This window comes from Triticum aestivum, chromosome 1D, assembly GCF_018294505.1.
Source record: "Triticum aestivum cultivar Chinese Spring chromosome 1D, IWGSC CS RefSeq v2.1, whole genome shotgun sequence".
Classification (NCBI taxonomy): Eukaryota; Viridiplantae; Streptophyta; class Magnoliopsida; order Poales; family Poaceae; genus Triticum; species Triticum aestivum.
The window spans coordinates 416,696,213-416,718,275 of NC_057796.1; the positions used below are offsets into that span (position 1 = coordinate 416,696,213).

General features: G+C 48.3%; 2 protein-coding genes and 1 pseudogene across 2 annotated transcripts; 2 read left to right on the forward strand and 1 right to left on the reverse strand.

The window, feature by feature from the left end:
- Positions 1-8,721: 8,721 nt before the first annotated feature.
- Positions 8,722-12,741, forward strand: LOC123182517 (transcription factor bHLH123). Its single transcript, XM_044595116.1, has 7 exons — positions 8,722-9,144; positions 9,262-9,631; positions 9,716-9,835; positions 10,008-10,073; positions 10,240-10,305; positions 10,477-10,539; positions 10,617-12,741. The coding sequence occupies exons 1-7, from the start codon at positions 8,945-8,947 to the stop codon at positions 10,761-10,763; spliced, it is 1,032 nt and encodes a 343-aa protein (XP_044451051.1). The 5' UTR covers positions 8,722-8,944; the 3' UTR covers positions 10,764-12,741.
- A 400-nt stretch (positions 12,742-13,141) lies between these two features.
- LOC123182516 (probable potassium transporter 3) lies at positions 13,142-17,877 on the reverse strand. Its single transcript, XM_044595115.1, has 7 exons — positions 17,703-17,877; positions 16,521-17,019; positions 16,375-16,425; positions 15,979-16,239; positions 15,414-15,466; positions 14,869-14,986; positions 13,142-14,526 (listed from the first exon to the last, which is right to left on the reverse strand). The coding sequence occupies exons 1-7, from the start codon at positions 17,787-17,789 to the stop codon at positions 13,142-13,144; spliced, it is 2,454 nt and encodes an 817-aa protein (XP_044451050.1). The 5' UTR covers positions 17,790-17,877.
- A 1,353-nt stretch (positions 17,878-19,230) lies between these two features.
- Positions 19,231-19,362, forward strand: LOC123183784 (uncharacterized; annotated as a pseudogene).
- The last annotated feature ends 2,701 nt before the right edge of the window (positions 19,363-22,063 follow it).

Sequence of the window (22,063 nt, forward strand, 5' to 3'; positions counted from 1 at the left end):
CGCATGCGGTGGAAGCAGCGCCGTTGAACGGCGTTGTCGGGGAACATCATGCCGGGGCAGAGGGAGTGGACGAAGGCGCCGGCCTTTTCATAGGAACCTTTTTGCGCTTCACGCCGAAACCTTGCCCACCTTCTCCGCCGGCGGCCGGGTAGATCGCGCAGCGGTGGCGGCGCCCGGCGTGTGTGCCTTTCTGGCGGGGCCAGCAGGATTGCCGCCCTGCACGACAACGTTGCCCTGCCGCTTGCGGGCGGGCGCAGTGGTGCCTTGGGAGATGGCAGGGGCGACATGACCGGCGACGAGATCCTTCAGAGGGCATTGCGCGTGCGCGACCTCCACGGTGACGAAGGACGGCTGGGAGGCTTCCATGACAGAGAAGAATGGCCGGGGAAGATGGACCGGAGCGGGTGGTGGCCGGGGAATGGCGGCCGAGTGGAAATTTCCCTCGCGCCAAATCTCGCTGCGGATAGGGGGCGAGCTCGGGTCGGCCTCCCACTCCGTGAATCTAAAGGTTGAGGAAGAACTTTTGCCGTGTCCCGCAAAAAAAATTATGGGTCGGACGTGTTTGTCTGGTCTGATCAGGCAGCATTTTTCGTGCCGACCCGTATTTTGGTGGTCGCCGCATCACCGCTTCGCTGAAGTGTAGCTGCGGCCCGCCGTCGCCGCACGCCGCTGCCCCTTGTTGTGGGCTACCACGCCGTGCCACCGCGTCACCACACCGCCTCTCAGCGGCGGCATCATGCATGTCACTGACTGGCGGGCCGTAGGCCATTATCTAGTTTTGTTGAATATAAAATAAAATATAAATAGATTTAGGGGAAGAAGTTTTACGGGATCTAACAAAAGTAGCTCTCAAGAGACTTCCCTAAAATTTTAAGGACGTCCTGGAAAAGCACTTTTACAGAAAAATTTCTAAGGGAACAGTTAGAGTTGCTCTTAGATATGCACTAAACCTATGTAATAAAATAAAATCATCAAGAAAAGAACTGCCATTATAAGGGGTATCTCTAATGCTGACCCTCAAACCTCCTGCAACCGTCCGGACCGCGTTGTCCAGACCGCGGAAGCCATCAGCGCGGTCATGTATCGGTCCGCGACGTGGTCCGGATGCGTTTTATCCCGCAAACCGAAGACAAACGCGTGGGCGGTTTGCGGAGTCTAGACCGATCCCAAGCCCGCTTCTAACCACCCCGGCCCACCAAAAACCCCTCCTCCACCCGCGCTTCCCGCTCGGCACCAGCTACCCACATTCATGCTGCTATAGAGCACGCCGCTCCACACTGAAGGAGGTTCAGGGCGGACGGGGCCTCTCACCACCTCCGCCATTGAAGCGGCGCGCCGCCCGATGGCGCCGCCCGCTGCATGCCCGGCTGAACACGCCTCCTCGCCGCATTCAAACGCCTTCATTAAACCCACGTGGAAGCAGAGAAACCTACTCCGGCCACACGTCCATTCACGAGTGGGCCGACATTAAACGCAACACCGGCCGAGCTCCTCCCATCTGCTCTCTATTTAAACGTGGCCAGACGCCGGACAAGAATCGCACCACTCCGCCACTCCCCATCTCCTCCTTCACCAATTTCTCCACTCTTCCGATGGCATCCGACGAGCCGGAAGAACAGTTCTCCGGCATAAAAGCCGTCTGAGTGGCCCGCCAGCCCGCCGGATACGAGCGAGGAAGCTCGTTACTCCACCTCCCTCGCCTAGCCCAACGGAGCCAGTTGCCGCGCCAAGTCGGCGCGCGGTTCAGCAACTCGCCGCTCGAAGAGCTCGCGGAGGAGTGGCGAGTTGCTCCATCCCGGCATGGCGGGAGCACGGCGGCACGAGCATCGCCTCATCCAGTGCCTGCAACCATGCCATCCGCCGTCGACGCGCGTGTAGCCGCGCCATGCACGCAGAGAAAGAAGCCGGCTGCATGGATGTCGACGACTTGACGGCCCGCACGTCCGCGCCTGCCGCTATGATCGAGGAGAGGTAGAACACGGAAATCCGGTGTCGCTTGAATCCCATGGAGGCCACCGCCGGCGCGTTGCCGGCTTGTACAGCTGATGACCTGTCTGGTCTTTATCTCAGACCATCATGGGCACACCCGTCTGGGCTCCACGGAAGCACCTTCCCCTTCGGCTGAAACACCCTCTTTGCCACTCCGATGAGTGGCGTAACCGGACATAGGGGAGATACGGGGGAAGCATATGCCTCCGGGACTCCCGGCAGTCCGGTTAGCGGGATGCCGGACATGGGGAAGACAAAGGGATCCGTTGTGGCCGGCTGTAGAGTAGTGTAGTGTATCTGTGTCATGGGAGTGGAGCTCTGCGTGACTGTATGTGCATATGGTTTTACCTTTTTAGTTAAAATATGTCCAAATTGTAAAAAAAATCGTCCGATTTGTATGAAATCCGTCATGTTTATATGAAATCCGGCCGAGTTTGCATGAATTTCATCTGATTTATTGAAAACAGTTTGAAATATATGCGGCTAGTGTTAGATGACGTCCTGCCGCATCCTTCTCCACGGACTGCCTCCTGTCCGCGGACGAATGCGGAAAAAAAATTTGCGGGTTGTCGTTGGAGATGCCCTGAGGCACGTACCAGTTGGAGACTTGCGCATTGGCTGATTAGTGGAGCAATTAAGGAGTGAAGCAACGAGTACGTACGTGTTGAATTAATTAAGAAGGGAGTAGATTACGGTTGCTCGCTCCTTAATGTTTTCCCTTAAAAAAAGTTAAGGAGGGACCAACCATTCATGTGCTTTAGCACAAGGCTACACATTAGTTGTATATATAAATGAAGCCGATTTGTAGCCTTAGATAGATTTTTTTTTTTGAACATAGTACAGACGCAAGCGCTCATATACACGCGCATACCCTCATCCTTATGAACGCACACACGCACACCCTACCCCTATGAGCACATCCGAAAAACTGAGCAGGCATATCATCTTGAAATTTATGAAAAGTCACCGTAGCCACCTCGTCGTCGACGGGAACGTCTCCTCCCACTGAATGCGCATCGCCGGAAATACTGAAATAAATTCAGAAATAAATGCGAGCACCAGGATTTGAACCCTGGTGGGCTGGGGATACCACAATTCCTTTAACCATCCAACCACAGATTAGTTCGCCCCTAGATAGATTATCGGTTGGTTAATTTTACACGCTTTTATGTGTCAGCCCCAAAAATAACACGTACTCCGTCCAGACGTGAATATAAGTCGGATATGGGTTTTTAGTTCTTCAGTTTGATAAGCGAAGCATGTGTGATATATGTCACAAAAACATACATGCGTACAAACTTCATGCAATGTTAAATAAAATCATACATTTTTTGCGGTATGTAACACATGTTCGGCTAGTCAAATTAAAGACCTAAAACCCGTATCCAACAAGGAAATACTCATTTGAATGGTGTATACATTACAATGGTACACAAAAGCATCAAAAGAGTGAAATCTCTAGCAATTCCACTGGAGAGGAACGAGGTAAAGTGACACTAAAAGAGACCGATTTACTTGAAAAGAGGGGCAAATTTGACAAAGACAAGCATGCAAATCAGACACCAAAAGAGACTGATTTACTTGAAAAGAGGGGCAAACTTGACAAAGACAAGCATGCAAATCAGGATGCACGACACTCTTGATGTGTGCTCTATACGAGAAAAACCTGGCTTGTAGTACCAAAGGCTTGATTCAGCCTATGCCATCTAGTACGTCAAATGGGACATCTGGTATGTATGATCAACATTTTACCGACACCCCTCACACCTATGCCTATACTTTGCACTACTTTTGCCCTCGGCATCTCGATCGGGCCACCTTTGTGCATTGTTCTTCTTCTATTAGTCTATGGATTTGTCATTCGATAGGAGCTTTATATGTTGCCGCCAACATTACAACAATTGATGCAATCCAACACGCGAGGAGGTTGTTGCACCTATTGATCTAGATGCGAGCAAATGAATTAGTGAGACACATTAACACACGCACTCAACTATTCAAGTTAGGTGGAGTGAATTGTGCTGCATGCCATTTGTTTTCTACTCTCTTGAACATCTATACCAATAAACTAGATAGAAAAAGCAAGACATAAATAATGATATACTCGGTAGTAAACACATATGATCTGGATATCCACACCAAGTGTCATGTTCAATGCACAAGATTTCTTACATACTACATCTTTTGTCCTAGTTACGTCCGGATTGAGAATATGAGTCCATTATATTTGAATATCCTCACCTACGCCCCCACTCCCCTGCGCTGATCCTACATGACATGGCGACACCTATCAAGAGTGCACCGGACCTATCGACTGCCACATACGAAGGTTCTGGCCTTGGTGGATATGGTACACTTCCATAGAGGTCCAACACACCGAGGTAAGCAAATACTAGACTGCATTGGAATTTTGCATGGAGCTCAATGCACTATGTATGTTAGAAGTTCTTCATTCAACACAACTCAAACGTGTTGTGTGTGTGTGGTTAGTCTGGAATGCTGAAGGAGGGACATTACTTTGCCATGGATGGCCATCACTTTCCATTGCCTCCCTTTCTTTTCTCCCAAGCACTAACATTGATCTCGTCATTCTTGACGTCCATGGCCCTACACAACTGAAGGCAGCATTTTTTTTCAATATATAGCGGCAAAATAAAGTTGCTTGGATTTCTTAGAGCAATGATAGAAATGTTTTACTGTCTAAAAATGCAATAGATGTCATGTCGTCCTCTATTTGAATTTTCAAATGAACAGAGCAATAGCAAATTGACAGTAATAAACACATCCGATTCAATGTGATATGGATACATTATTGGTTTCAATGCACACGTCTTGTTAGATTACCCGTCATCTTATTGAAATGCCGAGCGCCTGAAACGCCGCATATATGAATATAATTGAGCTAGTACAAGAAGGAAACCAATAACACGATGATGCATGTTCACGATTAGAATAACACATTCCACTCGGTTGAGTTTTTGGACAAACTGATTGGTGCATGCATTTCTATACAGTCACGGAGCAAAATATTTTGACTTCAGCATACTGTCGCAATTTTAAATACTTAACTGTGACTGACTTTCGGCTGCATTTTAGGCCCAAGGTGGCAACACGTGATGTGTTGAATACAAGTGCATTGCACACCTCTGCCCATCAACTCGAGGTTTTCAGGTGAACTGACCTGTGGCGAGTGTAGACCGACCCATTGGAGGACAAGTTATCAGGGAGATGAAGGCCCATCTCCACCATTTCCAGGGTTTTAAACTTCAGTTTGCAAGAAGAGGAACAAATATGGCTACACATCTTTGTGCTAGGGAGGCGCTGAAGCTTTATTAGCTCTCTCTCTTTCGATGTAATGTAACCCCTGGTTTCCTGATAGTTGTCGTACAATCAGACTTTGTTCCGCCAAATGTTGAATAAAATGCCTCAAAGGGCGGTTCTAAAAAAGAGGTGAACATGCAATTCTAAACTAACCTACTCACAGACAAACTTCGCTGAGCTTGCAGTTTCATACGTACTACTATGTGCCTTTTCGTTGGAGAAAAGAGCAAGAAGGCCGGTGCTGCGGCTGGGATACCGCACGTAATCCGCAGGCAGAGAGCGACATGGCCAGTTTCCTATGTTTACGTCGAAGACGACACGGGTTTTGCGCTGGTTAAAAACACAAAGCCCTCGCAGCAGTTGCATGCGCCCTAGCTACCCCCGAGCTAACACTGTCCGCTTCGCGCTTTAACGGAATAATTACGTACGTCCGGATGACACTCACTTGACGAGTGGTTCTTCAGCAACCTTCGAAGATGCTTCCCGCAAAAAAAAAAAAAAAAAAAAAAAAAAAAAGAAGCAACCTTCGAAGATGTGGCCGGTGATCAAGCCGGTGCATGCATGCCTTCCCAGCCAAACTCAAATTAAGTTACTGAAACTGAAACTGCTAGGTCTAAAAAATTGATGGACTGTTAGTTCTGCGATGTGCCCCTACAGATCATGCATTTTGTGCGGATTCATTCGACGGACGGCAGCAAAGGCGGAGACGTGCACGTACGTGGCCGTGGCGAGCTAGGCCGGATGTGTACAGGACAGGGGTGAGACTAGACTAGCTAGCGCAATGGACGGCTGGCACAGGCGGCGGCGGTCGCTTTCGGGGGCTCTTCTCCCGACTGCGCCCGGGGACTGGTCGGCCACCGCCGGCCGGCCCAACCCCAAAAGGCAAAGGCAGGCAGGCGCGGGGAGTCCACGCGCGGCCGGCGACGGGCCCACCCCGGCGCACACGCCAGCGCGACGTCACCATTACGACGCACTAGCAGGCGACCATCCGTGTCACTATACGGATCAAAGGATGCAATCGAATTCCATCTTGCTCGAATCTCGTGCCCCAGATTTTCCCGGATATGCATTGCACCGTCTGCCTGCGGAGGGTTCACCGAATGAGAATGCTACGAGCTAGGCAGCTATAGCTAGCTAATCGCCGTTGCTTTACACTTAAAAAACCCGGCACATCATGCTTTACTTGTTCGCGAACAATGCCGCTCGCCTCGCTCCAATGATCAAGCCTTTGATGGTTGCCTTGCCTGCCTCTCGAAGCAGCAATGGTCCAGGGGAAAAAGGAAGGGAATAAACTAGCTAGAGCAAACTTTAATCCCAGGCGGCTGGTGATGGCTGGTGTGGTCTTGATATATATTATCCCATTTTAATTATATGATGTATTTTCGCGGTCAATCATGCTGTGATCGATGATGAAGCGCAAAAAAGGGGGCTCTTTGGTTCAATTAAAGGAATTTCATATTATTTTTGTGACCTCTTTTGATCCGTGTGATTTCTAACATACATAAATACATCGAGCTGCCCTCTTTTTTGAGAAAAAATTTATTGCAAAAAATAGAGGATTGAAATGTCACCTACTCTTGGATCTTATAGGATTGGATAGCCTCATAATTAGCACCATATATGTTTGAGTCACCACACGAAATGCCGAAGAACTTATAGCAAGAGTTTTTAGTGGATGGGAACTTCCGTCCAAATTAGCGTATTAAAGAATCATTTGGAAAAATTCTAAAGGATTCAAATCCTAGTCAAACAACCTTAACATGGAAATTTCCGTTAGGATTTAAATATTCCAAGAACAGTTTTGCTAAGTCTCAGTTGACTAAGACTTCGTTATGTCTCAGTCGATGTTATATTCATTTGATCTTGCATGGAGATTCGTACAATTTTTTTCAGTGTTTTTTCTCTTCTTATACTATATCACTTGACTGAGATTTGGTTAAGTCTCAGTCGACTGAGAGCTAGCCACACCCTTCCAAGAATTTGAATTAAAATTCCCCCGCGTCAAAAAAGTTAGGGCCTCTTTGATTCACATGAATTTCTGTCAGTGTTTTCTACCTACAATGATGAACATGCGGCAAGGCAAGAACAGAGAACCCAGAGGGGTGCACACAAGAGAAGGGGTTTACTCAGGTTCAGGCCCTCGAGACGCGGTAATACCTTACTTCATGCCTTTGTGTATTGTATTGGGGTGGGGCGCGGGGGGGGGGGGGGGGGGGGGGGTTCTATGCCTCGCCTTTTTAATATAGGTGGATGAGGCTAGGGTTACATAGAGTGTGAGTCGGTTATGATATAGTAGTCCTATGGTTGTGATTGGGGTTACCTAGAGTCTGAGTCGGTTATGATCTAGTAGTCCTATACAGTTACATTTGGACATACTTTATATAGTAGAATACACGTCTTGTACAACAAGTTGATGATATGTCCCCGTATGATGGATGGACTCTGAGTTATTGGCCTGGCCCACCCTGTGGCTATTGGGTCGAGTTTGTCCTCCCTGACAATACTAGGGTCATGGCATCGCCAATTTCACACGCGGAAATAATGATGAAAAATAAAGAAATGAGACATCATGACATGCATAATTATACAAGGAATAAAAACACAAGAATGTGTAATAGATGTTGTTTTGTTCTGTCCATAGGTTTTTTTGCAAAAATGTTAGATGTGAAATGGTGTAGAGCACATGTGGTGTGCCACATCGGTGTCGTGCGTCTCGGCTTGGCTGTGTTGTAGCACTTCACTCCCACTTATGCGACATCATGTACCCAAGTTTGAGATATCTAACTTGATGCATGAAAGTGAACTTCATGGACAACTTCTTGTATCAACCGTGCAATTTACTCCTTTTTAATCATGCAAACCAATGATACCCACAATTCATGGTGGGTGCTACACCACTAGAGAAAGACCTAAAATATTTCAGTGGTTTGGAAAACACTCTCTCCTTCAAGAAACTTAAGGTGTGCGCACATTTTAGATGGCCTCTTTTCTAAAAAAATTAAGAATTTGTTGAACAATATGCAAATTATTACTATGTAGTGATAGCAAAAAAAAATTGAGAGAGATAGAGTGGTAGCAAAACTACTCGCAAAAAAAAGTGAAGCAAATTGATATTGCTGGGCTCTTGTATTAAAAAACGGTCGTGCTAATCATGGCGTTACACTGGGATGGTTGACCACACGCAAACGGCCGGGAACACCGAAAACTCCTCTGCGGTTTCAACACCGCACTCCTTGCTCTCGCGACCAGTTTCAAATCTATGCTCAGCGAGTCAGCAAGGGTCCAAAGTTTTCCCTAGCGGCACTGCATGAGGACGTGCGGTGTTTGACTTGATCGGCACATAGCCGCGTGACTCACTCTACACATATGCGTACACTCTCTGCCTAGCTATCCAGCCAGCCAAATATTCTAATCCCATCAACGAAAAATCCAGGAACGGACGAGAGCATAAACTAGCCACTGCACCCCCATCAACCCAAAGGTCAGAGCTCACAAGTCATCACAAAGTCAGAGCCCCCTCGATCGTGCTCCTACCCTTCACTCCCCAGCCAGTACTGTCCCAATCCCCCGCAGCTCGATCGACCCGCGTATATAAATCATTGATTGTTTCCCTCCACTACACCGATCGATTGAGATGGCGGAGGAGTGGTGGGGCTCCGCACGAACCGGCGGCGACGCGCTCTCGGCGTGCTCCGCGACGCCTACCGGCTCAGAGATCAGCGGGACTTCGGGGATGAGTTCGGGGCCCGCAGGTTTACCGGACTCTGCCGCCGCCGCCGCCGCCTCGCCGTTCTTCCTCGCTGATCCGCACATGGATTGGACGCAATCCTTCATGTAAGTAGCTAGAACTCACTCTAATTAGTCTACCACCTTCCGTATCTATTTCGCTCCATGGTCGATCCGTACATGATACTTCTCTGATTCTCTCTGCCATCGGTGCATGGCTAGCAGGGCCGGGAAAGTAGGAGCGGCGGCCGACGCTCCGACGAGCTTCAACGCGTTGCTCCACCTGCAAGGCGACGCGAGCCGCCAGTTCCTGCTCGATCAGGCGGAGCATCCGCCTCCCGTTCTGGCTACCCCGTACACCGGCGGCGCGTCGCATCAGGGGTCCGTGTACGCGGACGGACTGTACGGCTCCAGCTTGGCCAGCAGCTACGGTGACACGCAGGCCGCCGCGACGACGAAGCCGTTCTCGCAGCAGCAGCACCACCACCACCAGTTCCCAGATTTCTTCAGCTCGACGGGGCTCTTTGGTGCGCCGGCTCCGACCCAGAGGTCACCGCAGCCTCTCCTGCAGGCTCTAGAGCCCAAACTCCTCAAGGTATTCGCATCGCTAGCACCAAATAGCTAGTAGGAAGTTATGAGCTAGGGTTCCTTATGACATGGTTTCTAACTTTGGATGCAGTCTAGCACTGAACCTGCGGCTCAGGACGCCTGCTCGTCGTCATCGGCGACGAGAAGGAGCAGCGCGGCCCCTCCGGCAGCGAAGAAGCCCCGGACAGAAACGCCGATGCCGACTTTCAAGGTACGCACCGGCCGGTGGCGACCCCATATACAATTGATCGTTCTTCCACATATATCTGTCACGTCAGTTCAAATATATTTATCCTCTCTGCCATCAAATGATCGAGCTATATAAGCCTATAATGCCTACTTGATATATTGCTTTTGAATAGAATTTGCCGTGTGTCTGGCAGGTGAGGAAAGAGAAGCTCGGGGACAGAGTCACCGCGCTCCAGCAGCTGGTCTCGCCTTTTGGAAAGGTTTCCTTTCCACCCTCCTACTTCCTTTCTGTTTTCCCTCCATTATTAGCTTAGTAGAGTACGTAACTTTCTTTTCGCTTCTGTTTATACTATATTGCTGTGCAATTCGCCTGTAAGTTGCTGAGTATTTGCACCTTTTTGATCGATGCCCGGCCCCGCCCTTTAGACGGACACGGCATCGGTTCTTCACGAGGCCATCGGATACATCAAGTTCCTTCACGATCAAGTTGCCGTGAGTACCAAAATTCCCTAAGCAACCCCTAGCTCATTATAGATGCTCCAAGGCCCAAGCTTTGTTTTCGCTTACTTATTGCAGATTCCCAAACAGCTAGTAGCTGGCACAAGTAATCTTTTCATGATGAACACGTACGCCATTAACTGGGTTTATCATCTCTGCATGCAGTCTCTGAGCTCTCCCTACTTCATCAGGTGTAGTGGCGGTCCGGTGCAGCTCCAGCACAAACAGGTACCAGTATATTCCTATTGCAGCGCTTTTTGTTTAATTTCCTCTCACTTATGAATTGCATTTTTCTCATGAACTAGGCTTCGGATGGTGACGCCGGCGAGGCGAAGGAGGACCTGCGGAGCCGCGGCCTGTGCCTTGTCCCGGTGGCGAGCACTTACACGATGGCCAGCGAGACGGCGGCACCGGAGTTCTGGCACCCTACCTTCGGAGGCACGTTTCATTGATTCTAATAAGATCCATAGACATGCAAGTAGTATCTAGCACATTATAGCCAACTCAGCTAGCTAGGCAGCCATGCATATATGTGTGCGTGTGATTGTGTGTGTGTGTGCGTGCGTGTGTCGGTTAAGCAATGTGTACTCATGGTCTCATGCCACACCACTAAATCACAGTGTTGAAGCAAAAGCGGGAAATAGCTTTTAAGCGCAATCAGCAATGTGCCGACAAAGTCAAATCATGTGTATATATTGGATCGAAGAAAACCTGAAGAGCGGTAAAAAAGGAAATAAATTTGAAGAGAATTATATGCACTAGGAAATTAGTAAAACGTAACCACTTTGCACATGACGTTTAACTTTTTGATCCTTACATGATTGATGATCCGAAGGTCTAGCTCCACGCAGCGGACATGATGAAAGAACACGGTGAATCGTCGTATAAAAATAGTTCAAGGACCTACATGACACCTCTGAAATAGTTTGAGGACCTAGATGACACTTTTCATAGTTTGAGGACCTACATGACACAATTGAAATAGTTTGAGGACCTAGGATGCACTTCACTCCCCGTGGAGCCGGCCTTGAACTATACTTCAGAGGTGTCACATATATACACACTTATTACACTTCAACTTGAGCAGTGCGCTTACTTTTTTTTTTTAGTTTTTTGGAAAGGAGGTTAAACCCCTGGCCTCTGCACCATCGTGGTCCTCAAACTCTCAAAAGGGCTGTTTTGATTCCCTAAATGCAGGTTTGCACCTTATTTTGGTCGAAATCACAATTTTTTTGGCAACTCTGGAACACGTGGACATGGATGATGACCCGAGTTACAGACGTGGCATCCACCATGCCAGGGGAGCAAGTTCCCTAGCTACGAGATTGTTCAATAGCATATTTGTTTTGCTTTTTGCCCTCATTGTTCAACGAAGCATACTCATTTGCCCTATGCTTCCATAATGAACTCTAGAGGAAAAGAAGGGGTGAGGTGACAGTGAGGATCGTCGAAGGGAGACAGTTTGGTGACTTATGGACTGGAGTGTCAGAGAGAGGTGGGGAATACTTGGGCATTAAACCCGATCGGACCTAAATGCAAAATAAAATAAAATCGCATGCCCTTGATGTGCATAAAATTGCAACCTTGACAATCTTCCATGTCCATGTGTGCCATATTTGCCGTGAAATTGTGATATTTTAATCGAACTGGAGCTCCAAATAGACTAAGGATCAAAATTGCGCCATTTTAGGAGTCTTGTAATTAGCTATGTTTTATTTCTATATCTTCATATGACCCGAAATGGCCAGACTTCCCCGCCATGTTGCGATGGAACAAAAGTATCAAGGGCCAACTGTCCAAGGAGAGGTTTTAGCTGAGACATACAAAGTTTGCCCAACAAAACTTACCCAAAAAAAAAGTTTACTCAACAAAATGCTAGGGAGGAGATACCTCACAAACAAAAACACTGAAGATTTTTTTCTTGGATATATTAAACACAGAGATATTTGTTGGAACATGTAATGTGGAAAAGGGGAATCATGTGCTATAGTATTTATTTAAGCAACTTTCCAAGGGAACAATGCCATTCTTAATCCGTACTGTATTGACAGGTTGGGGTGGGAGGGAATGTTGGAAGGGGAACTTGTGCTTAAAGAGCAATGCTACATCAACGAGATTTTACTTAAGCTTTACGGAAAGATATTGACCTGGCAATCTTTGATTGGATTAAGAGGGAGGTTGGGGCCCCACCCCGCTGAAAATCAAGGGGGCGATGGAGAGTATTAGGGGAAAACCCCGTAACAGCCCCGTGTGTTTAGCATTTTTGATGTTTAAATCTGGAAGCAAAACTAGTGTTGGTTTTAGATGCAGTTGGTGTGGTTCATTCTCTAATAGTACAAACGATTAATCAAGTAAAATGTATAATTCATGATACTTCCTCCGTTTCATAATTCTTGTCGTAGTTCTTAATTCAAGGGAGTCCAAATTATATGCCGCGTTCTTTAAAAATAGTGTGCTACTATGATAGTGGATCACTTGTTTAAGTTCTAGGAGTACCAAGTGTCCCCTAACAACATGTCCGCACTAATTGCTTGGTGTACGAACTTGTTCCTTTTTAATTATTTGATTGAGGATTTTTAAATTTTTGATGAAATTTGTTCCTTTTTATTTGTATCTAACTTTTGTTACTAGATGTGACGCAACTATGACGACCGCTGTGCGCCTGCCCCATCATCTCTCACGTGCAAAGTCTAAGATTCTTGACATATATGTTTATGTTATGTGCTCTTGATTATTCATGTCTTGACCTAGCTACTATGTAGGAGTATGTTATCTGGAGTTTAATCCATGCATCCACATATGTAATGAAACAATGAATCGATGCTAGCAGCTAGACATAGTAGATCATGCCGACTTCGATGAGGCTGATGTGCGGTATGTTGAGCGCCACGGCGGGGCCCCGGGAGTTCTTCCGGAGGAAGTTGTAGGCTATGTCGATGGTGAACTTCTTGAACACGTTGGAGCTCTTCCTGGCCTTGATGTACGAGTGGCCCATGATGTAGGCAACGCCGGCGTGCTTGGCCTCCACGATGGCAGCCAGCTCCGCCTTCACCTCCGGGTCCACGTGCTCGCCCGCCAGGTCCGAGAGCTCGAACCGCACGCGCTGCCGCCGGCCGCCGTACGCCGCCCCCGCCGGGGACTCGGCCTCGTAGATGGCCTGCAGCGACTCCAGCGTGTCCGACTTGTCACCGTCCGTGGCCGCCGTGGCCGCGCGCACCACGAGGCTCTCCTCGTCCGCCGGCTCCTGCACCAGCAACCGCCCCGTCCGCGCCAGGTCGCCGGGCCGCCGCACCACGGACATCCGGCCCTCCACGGCCGACGCGGCGCCGTCGCTGGGGCGGTTGTCGGCGGCCTCCATGTGCACGAACTCGGCGATGCGGAGCACCAGGTCGTTCTCGAAGTCGCTCTCCTCGCCCAGCACGTCCTTGTAGCCGTAGCGGACGACGCAGCGGAACATGTGGAAGTCGCGCGGGCCGATGCGGCCCACCAGGTGCCGCTCCTCGGGGCACACGTGCGGGACGGGCACGGCCTTGACGCACACGAAGACGAGCACCTGGTGGAACGCCGGCAGGTTGGTGACGAAGTGCGAGAAGACGGCCGGCACGCCGCTGGCCAGCTCGCTGTAGATGAGGCCGATGCCGGGGACGCGCACGATGCCCAGGCTGGGGCCCAGCGCGTGGATCCACCGCAGGGACACCTTGTTCTGCACGTCGAACGAGTGCTTCAGCCGCGTGCCGTAGTGCCACGTGTACATGATGGCCACGAACTGCAGCGACAGCGCCAGCGGCAGCCACCCGCCCTGCGGCACCTTCATCAGCGCCGCCGACAGGTACGCCGCCTCCACCACGCCGAAGGCCAGCAGGAAGAGCGTCGCCATGATGAAGCCCAGCTGCCACACGAAGATGATCACCAGCGTCATGAGGAGCGTGGTGACCACCATCACGCCGGAGCACGCCATCCCGTATGCGTTGCCGATGAGCATGGTGTCGCGGAAGCCGACGGTGACGCCGAGGCAGACGAGCATGAGGAGCCAGTTGATCTCGGGGCTGTAGATCTGCCCGGGGATGAGGCTGGAGGTGTGCACGATCTTGACGCGCGGGAAGCAGCCAAGCGCCATGCACTGCCGCACGATGGAGAAGGTGGCCGTGATCACCGCCTGGCTGCCCACGATCGAAGCCAGCGTCGCGACCACCAGCACCGGCCAGAACAACTGCACTGCACCCACATTCCATTCATGTCGGGATCACACATATCCACAGTGCATCGTCATAATAGACACTTTGATTTTTGTGCGTGGAGCGAATGTGAGTAGGGGGGCAGTTCTCTTGGCAATTTTAAAAATAAGCCGCCTCCTCTTTAGCTTTTCTCGTAAGCCTTTTGGGGCTTTTAAACGAGTAGGGCGTTTTGGGGCTTTTAAACAAGTACAACTTCAATTTATTTATTTATCTTTTTTGTGGAGTCAACTTCAGTTTATTAGCGCGAAGTGCACTTTTTGAATGAGCTAGGGTTTAAGAAAATCTGAATCGATTGAGATCTAGCAAAATAGATTTTAATTACCGGGTATAGACTTGAAGAAGATGAAGTGGATATCGCATTCGGGGGTTTTGGACAGGAAGGCCGCCTGTCCCATGTACTGCAGCACCAAACATGGGTAGATCAGGCCCACAAAGGCCACCTGTCAGTGATAATAATGGTTCATTTGATTTTCCAGAAAACCTTTCATAGTGGGATATCATAATGCAGTTCATGTAGTTTCATGCATTGTCCACTAGACATATCGCTGAAATCAGCATAATACTAGTGGAAGAAAGGAGGTGTGTAAAATAATGGATGATGTGGTACTATATTTAATATAAAATAATAAATAAGGGCATGTTTGTTATCAAATTATAATACTATACATTATGAAGATAGTTTCGTACATTAGTACTATGCATATGGTACTATAAATGTATGATATTTCCCATTATGACCCGTTGAAGTGGTCAGTTGACCTCTTAACCAAGCTGGATGCTTAATTATCATGACGCCATTGTCATGATAAAAGCAAAACAGAGTATTAAGTTATCAACAAATACAGCTTGGGAACCATGCGGATGTACCCTTATGGATGTTGCTGTGAAGTGGCCAAGGTCTGCAAACATAGCCTCCGTGCCTGCAACGCATATATTAAAAGATCAACTGATTCAATTAAGGTACCCACTCCGTTCCATAATGTAGCGCATACATAATTTTTTTAAGTCAAATATCACAACTTTGACTAAATTCATGAAAAGACATTACACCTAAAATGCCAGACATATATCATTAGATTCATCATAAGATGTGTTTCATATTTTATATATTTGATATTATAGATATTTAATAGTTTTTCTCTATAATTTTTTGGGTGAAAGTTTGACTTTAATAACAAAATCTATACACACTACATGAATAGAGGGAGTAATAAACAAGGCAGTTTGTGTGAAGATATACTGTACTCCCTCGTTCCTAAATGTAATCTTTATAGAGATTCCGCTAAAAACTACATACGAGCAGAATAAGTGCATCTGCACTCTAAAATGCATCTATACACATCCATCCGTATGTGGTTCTATAGTTGAAATTTCTACAAAACTTATATTTAGGAACGGAGGGAGTACATTGCATGCATGCCATTGTTGGTACCTGTCATGGAGAGTAGCACCCCTCCAAGTGCAATCCAGCCCTCTCTGCCGGTCCTCATGAAGAACCTGACGAGGTAGGTGGGAGAGAGCGCGTAGAACACCCTGGGATTCCACACGATGATGTTGTAGACGCCGGTGCCCCCCAGGAGGAGGAGCCAGGTGACGATGACCGGCGCGAAGAGGAAGGCGACGCGGTGCGTCCCCCAGTGCTGCAGCGTGAAGAGGCACACCAGCACGATGCACGACAGGATCACCACCTCACCTGCTCTCTTTTTCAGAGGGCCGGCAAATTAGCAGCAAGCAACGATGGCTGATGGTTCCAGTAAGTGAGAAACCTTTGTTCCGATAAGTATAAATCTTTGTTGCAGCATGGACTAGCAGTGATGCGAGCACTCACCGTTTGTTAGGGTGTGTGAATGGAACTGCAGACCGGAGAACGACGACATCACTGCGAGGATCGAACAAGATCAGCAGCAGGCAGGCATTGAGATCAAAGTAATTAAGTACTGTAGCGGCGGCTAGCAGCAGACTGGAAACACGCACCGGACATGGCCGGGGTGAGGACGCCGTCGCCGATGACGAGGGAGGCGCCGAAGAGGACGGTGAGGAGGAGGCAGGTGCGCGACTTGCTGTGGTTCTCGAGGAAGCGGCGGAGAGCGCGCAGGATGGCCGTGTCCTGTGGCGCGTAGCCCGGCTTGTGGTAGGTGGAGAGCTCCTCGTCGGCGGCCTGCTGGTTGGGCATCAGGCTGATCTTGGCGTGCCGCACCAGCAGCGAGTAGAGCGCGAAGGTGCCGCCCTCGCCGTTGTCGTCGGCGCTGAGCACGATGAAGACGTACTTGAGGAGCGGGATGAGGGTGATGGTCCAGAAGACGAGCGAGAAGACGCCGAAGATGGTCTCCTCGTCCTCGAACCGCCGGAGCGAACCGGCGAAGGTGCTCTTGTACACGTACAGCGGCGACGTGCTCAGGTCGCCGTACACCACGCCGCAGCTCTGGTACGCCAGGAGCAGCACGTGCTTGTAGTAGGATCTCCAGTGCCTCTCCTGCAGCATCCATCGTCAATTTTTGCCACTCAATGGCGAATAGCAATCGATCACCGCAATCGACTGTTTACATTTGCATGTTCATCATATTGAGCTCATACTACTCTTTCACGCTCGGAGTAAGCTATTTTTAGTGGGGTGCTACGAACTGCTGGTGGAAAAAAATGCTTATTAAGATTTCTGAGCTAGTTCTCCGCGGCATGCAATGGTTAATATTTTCCTTCATGCATGATCGATGTTGCGATAAGCTATTGACATTGTGTTGTTGCAGAAGATATACTACTTGGTATCAACTTGATATTTTATATTGATCTTTACATAGAAAAAAAAAGCCATCCATCCAAGTGTCCCTTCCATTCATCAAATGTTCTTGTTCATCCTCTTACAGTTGGTGCTAACATAGCATTCGAATCCGGAACCCATGAGAAATTTGATGAATCAACATTTCCATCAAATCCCCGGAGAGGGGGGAGGGGCACATATAGTGTAGATTCATCGCTAGATGGGTGCATGAGTTCTACATGAAAATTCCACCACAAATTGTCCTTGGCACAAATATGGTAGAACAAGATTTTTTTTATTGTTGGTCATATGCCTAGACCTAAATTGGTAATGGATTCTTGCAATTGAAAGCCTCGAAATACACCACCGTTCTTGAGGACAAGGAAGGATAGCTCACTCACCGGGTTCCCATGCGGGTAGTCGTCGGCAGGGTACAGGTCGGCGATGTTCTCCGGCGAGATGCCCCTTTCGCAATCCATCGAGTGCATTTTATTCAGGGATGAAGAAGGGAGTCGGGAGTGGCCGGAACATACCCAGACTCACAAACTATGACGCGTACTCACTGATTTTGCATGTCATGTCCCTCTATTTTTAACCATATGGATGGATGTGCTAGCACTCGGAGTGTTCTTGGAGAGAAATGAGGGAGGGAAGAGAGCGCACTACCCGATTTCTTAGGAGGACGTTGACAGTTCTAGGCTTCTAGCTGCATGTAGAGGTGAAGTTGCAACTTGTAAAAACTGAGCACATTGGTTGCATGTACATGTGCTTTGTTGCGTCTCCTTGGTCACGTCAACTCTCTTTATTTTTCTTACTTTTGATTTTTTTTCCTTTTTTATTGTGTGTATCTGTACTGTCTCAACTAGGTCTTGATATTGTGGTATTGTAGAGTTACGTTGCAATTGGTATTCCATCTTGAGATTAGTATATTACCCTTTGTCAAACAAAATTGGCCAAACCAAATGATGCCTTGCAAAAGCACAATATGTTAAAACCAAATTATCTATATCAAAGAAAGGACATCTCCTAGAAAAGGTATAAAAGAAGAAGAAATGGCACTACCTACGATGTACTTTTTTTAGCGAAAGGGATTTTCCCTTGATTTCTATTATAAAAATCATAGAAGTTCTTACAGATCGCTAGACCCAAGAGCTAAACTAAAACATGCATCAAGACATACCTGTCTAGAATTTAGGACGCAACCCAATTCTAGCTAGAAGAGCAAAGAATGCCCCTATTTGAGAAGCATTCGTAGCACTTTTTAAATAGGTACTACCTACAGATCAATCTAACCCCAAACTACCATATCCATAACCTAACAGATGAGTTTAACCCACGACAAGACCAACCAACATATAGAGAGTAGATATGAAGGTAAAATAAAGATATTACGCCACAGACATCCGAGATAGCAGCACCAAATATTCTTCAACCTTTGTTCATCAACAACCAGTTAATCTCATGACTCTAGGACGCCACCCCCTCGAAGCAATGAAGATGTCACTTCCTACTCACTCTAGTAGCTTTAACTCCCACATCAGGTCCTTTTGATCTTCCTGGTTTATCTACAAAATCGACCAAGAATCGATGAGAGAACATGTTTTATGAAGAATCACAAAAGGGTCTATCACCGTCGTGCATTCAAACCATATATCATTCTTGCATGTCCAAGTAGACCACAAAAATGCAGAAGCACCGACACAAAGTTTCATCTTTTTCTCCTTTCCAAATCTTGAATGCCATGTGGAAAAGAGATTTTTAACATCCCTACACTAGTAGAAAAAGGGGCGTTCGTTCGGGCCTGGCCAGCCCATTAGTCCCGGTTCTGCCACGAACCGGGACCAATGGAGGCATTTGTCCCGGTTCGTGAGCCCAGGGGGCCGGCCGGGGCCTCGTGGGCATTGGTCTCGGTTCGTCTGGGCCCATTTGTCCCGGCTCTTGGCACGAACCGGGACCAATGGGCCTCGCTCCTGGCCCACAACCATTGGTCCCGGTTCGTGGCATGAACCGGGACAGAAGGATGGCCTTTAGTCCCGGTTCCAGCCACGAACCGGGACAAATGAGTTGCCTATATATACCCCATCGCCGGCGAGCAGAGCACTCCACAGTGCTTTGTTTTTGCTGGCCGGCGAGGAAGGGCATTTGGTGCTCTAGCTCACCTCTTATGCATGTGAGGTGTTCGATGAAATGCCCGAGCCACACTAGTTAAGCTTTCTCCTCTCGAAGCTCGACCTCCGAGCTCCATTTTTTCTGAGATTTGTCTAGGTTTAGCGGTCCGTCACGCCCCGTCCTCGTCTTCACCGCCATCGATCGCCCGCGCCGATCTCGTCGCCGGCACCACCGTGGTGAGCCTCTTGTTCTTATCTTCTTTCTGAAAGAAAAAAAATCTTACTTTAGATAGATACTTGTCTAATTTTCTTACTTTTGACACACATAATTATATATAATGCACGCAGATGAACCGACAATGGATGTACGGTGACAAACACACCTCCGAGTACATTAAGGGCGTGCATAATTTTCTCGAAGTGGCTGAGGCAAACAAGCAGAATGGTTTTATGTGTTGTCCATGCCCTAATTGTGGGAATACGAGGTCTTACTCTGACAAGAAAATCCTTCACACCCACCTGCTTTATAAGGGATTCATGCCATACTATAATGTTTGGACGAAGCACGGAGAAATAGGGGTTATGATGGAAGACGGCGAAGAAGAAGAGGACGATGACAACTATGTGCCCCCTGAATACGGTGATGCTGCAACGGGGGAAGCTGAAGATCAAGAGGAAGCTGAAGATCAAGAGGAACCAGACGATGTGCCCGATGATGATCTCCGCCGGGTCATTGTTGATGCAAGGGAAAAGTGCGAAAGTGAAAAGGAGAAGCTGAAGTTCGATCGCATGTTAAAGGACCACAAAAAAGGGTTGTACCCCAATTGCGAAGATGGCAACACAAAGCTCGGTACCGTACTGGAATTGCTGCAGTGGAAGGCAGAGAATGCTGTGCCTGACAAAGGATTTGAGAAGCTACTGGAAATATTGAAGAAGAAGCTTCCAAAGGATAATGAATTGCCCAACAGTACGTACGCAGCAAAGAAGGTCGTATGCCCTCTAGGATTGGAGGTGGAGAAGATACATGCATGCCCTAATGACTGCATCCTCTACTGCGGTGCGTACAAGGATTTGAACGCATGCCCGGTATGCGGTGCATTGCGGTATAAGATCAAACGAGATGACCCTGGTGATGTTGAGGGCGAGCCCCGCAGGAAGAGGGTTCCTGCGAAGGTGATGTGGTATGCTCCTATAATACCACGGTTGAAACGACTGTTCAGAAACAAAGAGCATGCCAAGTTGATGAGATGGCACAGTGAGGACCGTAAGAAAGACGGGAAGTTGAAAGCACCCGCTGACGGGTCGTAGTGGAGAAAAATCGAGAGAAAGTACTGGGCTCAGTTTGCAAGTGACCCAAGGAACGTATGGTTTGCTTTAAGCGCAGATGGCATTAATCCTTTCGGGGAGCAGAGCAGCAATCACAGCACCTGGCCCGTGACTCTATGTATGTATAACCTTCCTCCTTGGATGTGCATGAAGCGGAAGTTCATTATGATGCCAATTCTCATCCAAGGCCCTAAGCAACCTGGCAACGACATTGATGTGTACCTAAGGCCATTAGTTGAAGAACTTTTACAGCTGTGGAATGGAAACGGCGTACGTGCGTGGGATGAGCACATGGGGGAAGAATTTGACCTAAAGGCGTTGCTGTTCGTGACCATCAATGATTGGCCTGCTCTCAGTAACCTTTCAGGACAGACAAACAAGGGATACCACGCATGCACGCACTGTTTAGCTGACACCGAAAGTATATACTTGGACAGATGCAGGAAGAATGTGTACCTGGGCCATCGTCGATTTCTCCCGACCAACCATCAATGTCGAAAGAAAAGCAAGCATTTCAAAGGCGAGGCAGATCACCGGAAGAAGCCTGCCATGCGTACCGGTGATCACGTACTTGCTATGGTCTCTGATTTACACGTAATATTTGGAAAGGGCCCCGGCGGACTAGCTGTTCCGAATGACGCTGAGGGACGCGCACCCATGTGGAAGAAGAAATCTATATTTTGGGACCTACCCTACTGGAAAGAGCTAGAGGTACGCTCTTCAATCGACGTGATGCACGTGACGAAGAACCTTTGCGTGAACCTGTTAGGCTTCTTGGGCGTGTATGGGAAGACAAAAGATACACCTGAGGCACGGGAGGACCTACAACGTTTGCACGAAAAAGACGGCATGCCTCCAAAGCAGTATGAAGGTCCTGCCAACTACGCTCTTACCAAAGAAGAGAAGGAAATCTTTTTTGAATGCCTGCTCAGTATGAAGGTCCCGACTGGCTTCTCGTCGAATATAAAGGGAATAATAAATATTCCAGAGAAAAAGTTCCAGAACCTAAAGTCTCATGAATGCCACGTGATTATGACGCAACTGCTTCCGGTTGCATTGAGGGGGCTTCTACCGGAAAACGTCCGATTAGCCATTGTGAAGCTATGTGCATTCCTCAATGCAATCTCTCAGAAGGTGATCGATCCAGAAATCATACCAAGGCTAAGGAGTGATGTGGCGCAATGTCTTGTTAGTTTCGAGCTGGTGTTCCCACCATCCTTCTTCAGTATCATGACGCACATCCTAGTTCATCTAGTCGACGAGATTGTCATTCTGGGCCCCATATTTCTACACAATATGTTCCCCTTTGAGAGGTTCATGGGAGTCCT